The sequence below is a fragment of the Cricetulus griseus genome, chromosome 4 (assembly GCF_003668045.3).
Source record: "Cricetulus griseus strain 17A/GY chromosome 4, alternate assembly CriGri-PICRH-1.0, whole genome shotgun sequence".
In the NCBI taxonomy this organism is placed as follows: Eukaryota; Metazoa; Chordata; class Mammalia; order Rodentia; family Cricetidae; genus Cricetulus; species Cricetulus griseus.
In genome coordinates this window covers 113,992,209-114,000,344 of record NC_048597.1, presented here as the reverse complement: position 1 = coordinate 114,000,344, position 8,136 = coordinate 113,992,209, and the positions used below count along the sequence as shown (strand labels likewise).

Genomic DNA, 8,136 nt, shown 5'->3' with positions numbered 1-8,136 from the left:
AGGATGGCTAGGAAAAGACACTGCGAAGCCACTGTATAGAGATCTTATAGGGCAGCGTAAGGGAGTGTCTAGGGGTATGCACAGGTTCAGGATTGGTGTGCCTCCAGGCTTGGAGGGCTTGCCCTGTGTTGATTGGTTAACTGGTTGATATGGACCATAGGCCCTCCCAGGGTGGTTGTTATGCTCTGCACGTTATTGCTGTGCACTTGTCTATAAAGCACACCCAGAGCCATAAAGCATAGCACCACTAGCTAACTTCTGATTGGTTCCTTGTCACTAGGCAGGCATCTCTAAGTGACCAAGGCAAGGTTATGGCAAGCTCGTGTTTGGCTGTTATGGCTGCTGAAATGGGGAGCTGGTCCCTTCACCATAATGTAAGTCTGTATCTTATTCTAGAATATTGCAGGTGGGTGTGGAGGGCCCTGCCTCATACACACATTGGGAATCCAAGCCCCTTCATCCAGTGACCCCACTGTCTTTAGAGTTTTGGAGACGCCTCCAAGAAAGGTCCTACAGATATTCATGCTCCAGATGTGCTTGGTGGACATCCAGTCTCTGTGCATATGGCCACACCTCCATGACGGGATCATCCAAAACTCCAAATCCTTGCTCAGGTCTCAGATCATACTTTTGTAACATGTCTTGAAATATTTATTTAGATGGGGTATCTGTTATTCTTTTGTTTAAGCTGCAGCTGCTGATATAAAGAAAGGAACAACGGATGAACAACCCACGTGGAGTTTATTTACCAGAAAGGGGGGAAGAGGGGGATGGGTAGTCAGCCAACCCAAGAGAAGCCAAAAAGAAGAGAGAGAGGGATGGGCGGCAGGACCTTTTAAAGGGGAGGTTGCCTATGCGCACCGGGGTTTTGCAATGCATGTCGGGTGAATGCCCCGTTGTTAGGGGGCGGGGTCAGAGTCATCCAGGTGTATTGTTCTTATAGTGTCGTGTGCCACAGGGCACATTTGGAGTCCCACATTGGGACTTCTGATCCTTCTGCCTCTGCCTCCTGAGGGCTGGGATCACAGTGTGCATCACCACTTTGTTGATGTAGTGCACTCCCAAGCCTTGGTGCCCAGTATGTCAACTCATCATGCTAGGACATTACTGCAGGGCAAAGGGAGAGTTCTGGTCTTGGTGGTATATACCTGAGAATCATCATTGTGGAGGTTAAGGCAAGAGGGTCATGAGTTCAAGGTTGACCTGTGTTATGTCACAAGAGTGTGCTATTAAAAATAGAAATCGGGAGGAGTGAAAACAGAGAACTTGGCAATGTGAATCTAGTCTTACCTGCCAATTACCATGCTGAGCCTTCTACTATAACCCGTTGGCCAGAGAATGGCCACTGGTCTAGACCTGGGCATTTGATGGCTGAGAGTTAATAAGGGAAGCTGGGGACAAAGCAGGTTATTATTTCTGCCTTGTCGCCACTTGGACCAATCAGTTAGGAGTAGCCATGATCTTTCTTTCTACATAATCATTCTATATAATATATATGTAATTATATAAATATGTTACGTTCAATGTGTGTATATGTGGGCACCCATATAGAGGGAAGAAAGGAGATTCTTTCAATGATATGGGCTTTTTTGCTCTGGACTGGTGACTTCAGGAGACTCTGCTGTCCTGGATTCAGAATACAGAGACCATGGCTGGGGGGTCTAGCTTGGTATAAATGTAGCATATAAAAGCATCTGATCATAAATTTAGTGCCAAAGAGGAAAAGGCTGGAGGATCCACAGGGATTCCTGGCCAGGAGGTCTTGCATAGTTGATGAGCTCTGGTCCAATGAGAAACATTGTCTTAAAGGAGATAGATGGCATCCTGAGGATGACACCAGAGGAAGACTTCTGGTTTTTCACGTGCACACTCCCACATGCACATACAAGCACACACACACAGGCAGGCACACACACACACACACACACACACACACACACACACACTCACACACAGAGTTTAAAAAGGCAGTATAGTCTTGTCCCGATGCCACATGAAATGAAACCCCTCCCTGTGTCCCACCCCTAGTCATAGCCTCATACACCCTTAATCTGTATCTCCAGGTGTCTGTGTCTACTGCTGTCCTCACACTGTTGGCGTGAACATCTGCTTCTACAAAGGTAATCGTTGGTGTGGAGGGAGTCTCTGTCTGCTTTTGTGTCTCTTTGCCTCCATGAAAGCTTTCTCTGGACACTTCAGATTTCCATCTGTAGCCAGCCCAGATTCCCCACTGTCTCCCCACCCTAACTGCAGTGACTCTGGGCCATGGCTCTAAAGGCACTGCAGTGAGTCTCCATCTCTGTGGACAGAATGGGCTGGCTGGTGGCCCTTTGGAGTTATGGGCTGCCCATGTGAAATGGGACAATGTTTCCAAAAGTTAGTAAGACAAAATTAGTGAGACAAAAGTAGAATCTAGTGTTTGGGAGGGTTTATGGCAAATGTGCTAGGTTCAAAGTCTATGTGGCATGCAAGGACCATGGCTAAGGGGTGACATTAGCTCAGGGTCCACAGGTGTCTCAGGTCCTCATGGGCATCTGTATAACGGAAAGGGTTTGCTGCTGTGTATGTTTGAGGTTGATGCAGTCATGGCTGCCTCATGACAGAACTGACGCCATGTGTGGCCATGGCTGTCTTGGGTCTTGCTGTGTAGACCAGGCTGGATTTGCACTCTCAGATCTGCACTTGCCTCTTCCTCTTGTATTTGTAGAATCCTGATCCTATGGAAAGAGGGGGAGGGTGCAGGTCCAGTTCTGGAGGCTGAGTGAGGGAAAAGCACTGGGCGGTGCGGCTAAGGAGACTCCTTCTTTGAGAAGTTGGGGAAGGGCAGGCTTGGGGAACTCCATGGATCTGCAAGGGCTTCTAGGCCTGTGCAGAATCTTCCAGGCAACAATGACAGAGATGATGTAGAATTCTCAGCCCAGGACTCCAGCCTCCCTGAGCTCATATGAATTGAGCCTTTTCAGTGTGTGACACAAGGAGCCATCCAGCCCTGAGTTTTGGCCGGTGTTGGAAGTCCTTTTTTTTTTTTTTTTTTTCTCTTTTCATGATGGAGAAATCCTATGGAATCCTGAGCTGTCCTGGAAAGTGTGACCATCCTGAGGCTGTAATGACTGGTGTCACCTGTCTTGCTTTTTAGGTTTTGGGTTTTTAGTTTAGTTTAGTTTTGTTGTTGTTTGTTTTTTGAGACAGGGTTTCTCTGTGGCTTTGGAGGCTGTCCTGGAGCTGGCTGTTGTAGACCAGGCTGGTCTCAAACTCACAGAGATCCACCTGCTTCTGCCTTCAGAGTGCTGGGATCAAAAGCATGCGCTACCACCGCCCGGCTGTTTTTTAGTTTTTAAGACAGGATCTCATGTTCAGGCTGGTCTTGAACTGGTTATCCCTGGGGATGCACTTGAACCCTCATTCTCCTGCCTCCGCCTCCAGAGTTCTGGGATACAGATGTGTCTCCTTTTCTGGCATATAGGGTTCTGGGGATGGACCCCGGGGCTTTATGCATGTCAGCACTGTCCCATTGAGTGACATTCCCTCCCTCTCCAGAGGTCTCTCTGATTACCTGAGCCATGAGAGCAGGACGGAGGGCAGGCTGGAATAGATGGAAGGATGGAGCATGACTGTGCCCTTTGTGTCAGGAGTCAATGGCCTGGGTTGAGTGATGGGAAAGGCTGAGGAGGGTTCAGGATGTAGGTAAGGATGCCTATGATGCTGGGTAGGTCAGGAAGTGCAGCCCATAGAGTCCTGGAGAAGTTACAGATATCAGCAAGGAGCCAAAGGATGTTTGACAGTCACAGTGGGAGGCTAGAGACCCCATGTTGTAGAGGAGCCATCAAGAGAACATAGAGCTGAGCATGGCCTGGATCCAGGGTCTCTGTGTACACCCTAATGTGGGTGTGCCCACTGGGGCCTTTGGATGGAAGACAAAGTAGAATACCCATTGATCAGAACCCTAAAAATATCATGTATCACACTCCATGAAGATGGTTCCATCTACCTGTCATATTGTGGAGCCAATGATGAATGTTTCTGTGACCTCAAATGAAGGTTCATGGTGGGTTCCTCCTCATTAATGTCACTGTCCTGTCACCTGGCGGAGAAGCAAGCTTCCTTATGTGAATAGTGAGATTGACATTTGTCTAATAAGCTATCAAACTTATTGTACACAGTAATCCTTTCTCCTTTGCATTTTTATTGTATGTGTAGTGGTGTGAACAAGAGTGGCCCCCACAGACTCATATATTTGAATGCTTAATCTCAATGGAGTGGAACTTTTTGGTAGACTCAAAAGGATTAGGAGGAGGTATGGCTTTGTTGGAGGAAGTGTGTCCTTGGGGATGGATTTTTGGTTTCAAAGGCCAAGCCAGGCTGAGATTCACTTTCCCTCAGAGGATCAGGCTGCATCTCTCAGCTCCAGCTCCAGCACTGTGTTTCTGCCATGTTTCCTGTTATGATGATAATGGACTAACTCTCTAAAGAGTAACCTAGCCCCCAGTTTTTCTAAGAGCTGCCTTGGTCATGGTGTCTCTTCACACATATAGAACGGTGACTAAGACAATGTATGTCTGTGTATACATGGGTGTCCAGGTATACATGCATATGTGTGGCCACTCATGTGGAGTCCAGAGGTTAATTTGTTACTCTTCCAGGTGCTATCCATATTTCCTTTTTCCCCAGACAGAGCCTCATTATATGGCACTGGTGCTGGCTGGCTTGGAACTTGCTGTGTAGCCCAGTGTGGGCATTTGATGGCCCCCATAGGCTCATGCTTAGTTCCCAATTGGTGGAACTATTTGGGAAACCAAGATTTCAGAGGCTAAGATCCAAGCTTCACACCTGAATCCATCCTGCTTTAAACATGTAAGATGAGTATGTGGGGGACACATAGAATGGTGCATAGCTAGCCCTAAAGGAGGGACAATGCTCAGGTCCAGCATGGCACACAAGACTGGTCAATGTGGTGGTGGGGCTCAGTGATGCCATCAGGGACCCAGACATATAACCATTCCTCTCTGTCACCTCCTGATCCCAAGCCTTGGTGCCCAATCTGTCAACACATTATGGTTGAGCCCACTTTTCCAATTAAAAAAGGGAAAACTTCCAGGTGGTGATAGGAGACACCTTTGATTGCAGCACTCAGGAGGCAGAAGCAGGCAGATCTCTGTGAGTTCCAGGCCAGCCTGGTCTATAGAGTGAGTTTTAGGACAGTCAGGGCTACACAGAGAGACCATGTCTTGATAAACAAAGAGAAACAAGAAGGGAAAATTTCTGGGCCTGGTGTGTATGCTTGTGTATCCATCACAGGGGAGGAGGAGGAAGGAGGATCACCATGAGTTCAGAGTCACATCACACAACCCCATTTCTAAAAGGTAAGTGGGGCTAAGAAGGACTGAAAACCCTGCAAGGAGCTTCTTGTCCTATCTGGGAGACTGAAAACCCTGCAAGGAGCTTCTTGTCTTATCTGGGAGACTGAAAACCCTGCAAGGAGCATCTTGTCCTATCTATCTAGGAACATCTGTGCAAACCTTCATGTTCATTCCACTGGCCTGAGGGGGTGCCATGGCCACCCATGATGGCCAATTCTGGGAGTGGGCCAAGAAGGGAAGCTGGTGCCAGACTCTGCTGTTGGTGTTGCCTGGCACTCTACTTAGACCATTGCATAAGAGCAGGAAGGATCTTTCTTCCCCTAAATTATGTTTTAATTTTATTTTATTACTAATCTTTGTGTATATGTATAATGTTTGTGTGTGACTGTGTTTATTCATGTAGAGAGAAAAAGAGGTTTCTTAATATCAGATGGAAACTCTTGCTCATGTTTGGGGCTTTAAGGTGACTTTGCTGGGTCTGGGCTCTGAATTCCGTAGATCTAGGGTTGAGAGTATAGCTTGAAGGACCTGAGTTCAACTATCAGAGCCCACATAAAAATGTTGGATATGGTGGTGTTTGCTGGTAAACCCAATGCGCCGAGGCCTAGATACAAAACACTTCTAGGCTCACCAGCCAGCTAACAAGTTGCCTAACTGGTGAGCTCCAGGCCAATGAGACCCCCAACACACAGGTACACACACATACATACATGCACACAGGAACATGTATACACATGTACAAACATGCTCCAGTGCACACACATACATGCATGCACACAGGAACATGTGTACACATGTACAAACATGCTCAGGTGCACACACACCCATTAAAAAAAAAGAAATACAGGGATCTGGTCAGGCAGGTGCCAGGGACTGGAGCTCTTCCCTCTGCCCTACCTCTCCCAGAGCCTCTCAGAAACTCAAATCTGTTTCATGAAATAGGCCCCATGACAACTGCTGTGGTCACACTTGATAGAGTGGGACATCTGATTCTTCTGAGATAGTTGTTGGTGGCAGCGGCATATCTTACTTGCTCCATGCCACTGTGCCTCACAGGGAGAGGCTTGCTTTAGATGTTTTAAAAGTCCACCTTCAGTTCTTGGAATCCTGCATACCTAGAGCTGGACCCCCGCTCTCTTCCTGGTCCTGCTACCAGCAGACTCTGAACCATGGTCTGCATGGAGCAACAGGCGATCAGTTTCTCGGTGACTACCCTGGGCTGGTTGTGTATCATTGTGAGCTGTATCCTGCCTGTTTGGAGGGTGACATTTCCAGAAGATGAGACAAACCCAGATGCCAGTATTTGGGAGGGTTTGTGGCACATGTTCAAGCTTCAGAAAAACAGCTGGATACAGTGCACATTGTATGACACCAGGCCAGCAGTCACTCAGGACTTAAGTGTGTCTCAAGTCTTCATGATCATCTGCATCATTGGAACCTGGCTAGGTTTGCTGCTGTTCATGATCAGGGATGAATGTCTCAAGAGTGTAAAGAACGAGGAAGTTGAAGGCAAGATCATGAAGGCAGCCAGTGTGATGTTCCTGGGTGTTGTCCTTCTGGTGCTGATGTCCCTGTCCTGGATGACATACAACATCAGCCATGGCTTCTCCAACCCACTGCTGGGCTCCACAAAGAAAACAGAGATGGGTGCCTCACTCTACTTGGCCTGGGCCAGCTCACTGTTGCTGTTACTGGGAAGCACTATGCTGTGTTTTGACTGCCCATCACACAGTGACACCCTCCCCCTCAGTTACATTGTAGACTGTGCTGACAGACCTTCAGGAGCCAACAGCTGTGTATTGGGTAAGTCTTTCTCTACCTTTTGAGCTGTTTAATTTTAGACTGACCTCAGACCATCTTATGACCCTATTCTGCAGGTTTTTGATTCCTGCAGTGAGCAAGAGATCCAGTAAATTTACAAGACTCAAGACACTCCTCCCCAGTTAAGAAAACATGTCCATGGAACTGTTCACAAGCTGTGCAGGAGACTTGAGGGACGAATCTAGATGAGTTGTCACCATGGTGAGGCAGGCTTCTTGGTGATGAAGCTACCCGAGTCACCTAGAAATCTATAAGTGACCCCAATAAAGTCATTATTCCTCCTCCAAACTGGAGTTGTTTCTTTGGTCTGTGGTTGCTTTCTCATTTTGGACTAACTGGAAATAGGCTAAAAGGGAAACAGCAGATGCCAGAATGGTGATGCCAGGGCTTGCTGGCTGTTTGGGGATGGGTGAGAAAAGACTGGCCCACTGTGACACCTTCCAAAGGGTCTTGTCACCATGCTCACCTCTGAAATTACTGATGGCCTACAGCCCTGGCACCTCTGCCACTTGCTTGTAGAAGATAAGCTCCGTAGACCAGGTTGGCTTCGAACTCACAGAGACCCGCCTGCCTCCGCCTCCCGAGTGCTGGGATCAAAGGCATGGCCACCAACGCCCGTCAGAGTTTGTGTTTTCACAACTAGATGTTGATGTCAGTGGGGCAAGGCCGGGGCTGTAAGCCAGGACTAGAAAACAGGATGCACCTATGGTTATAGACCCTATGGGGGCTGGGGCCTGACACATACAATAAATGAGGTCTGCTGACTATTTCATCTCTAGCACCTTGGGCAGCAAGTCTAGCCTAGTTAGTCAGCATAGGTCCAAGGAGAGACCCAGACTCAAAAGAGTAGACCACATTCCTGCGGATCACACCACTGGTGCTCCTGTGATATCCACATGCATATGGATACAAACATGAACTCGTAGACACACTTGTTTCCATGCACACACATATGTAT

The 8,136-nt window shown here is 47.8% G+C and overlaps 1 protein-coding gene across 4 annotated transcripts; it reads left to right on the top strand.

Moving 5' to 3' along the window:
* The first annotated feature begins 299 nt into the window (after positions 1 to 299).
* Positions 300 to 7,457, top strand: LOC100768680 (claudin-13). Of its 4 annotated transcripts, none has more exons than XM_035443384.1 (3): positions 300 to 614; positions 2,064 to 2,120; positions 5,296 to 7,457. In XM_035443384.1, exon 3 carries the CDS (start codon positions 6,527 to 6,529, stop codon positions 7,181 to 7,183), a length of 657 nt encoding a protein of 218 aa, XP_035299275.1. In that variant the 5' UTR covers positions 300 to 614; positions 2,064 to 2,120; positions 5,296 to 6,526; the 3' UTR covers positions 7,184 to 7,457. The 4 variants fall into 4 exon arrangements, with proteins under 4 accessions (XP_035299275.1, XP_035299277.1, XP_027272080.1 ...); XM_035443386.1 differs by having other exon boundaries at positions 300 to 2,120; positions 5,296 to 7,160; positions 7,235 to 7,457; XM_035443385.1 differs by having other exon boundaries at positions 326 to 374; positions 483 to 2,120.
* The last annotated feature ends 679 nt before the right edge of the window (positions 7,458 to 8,136 follow it).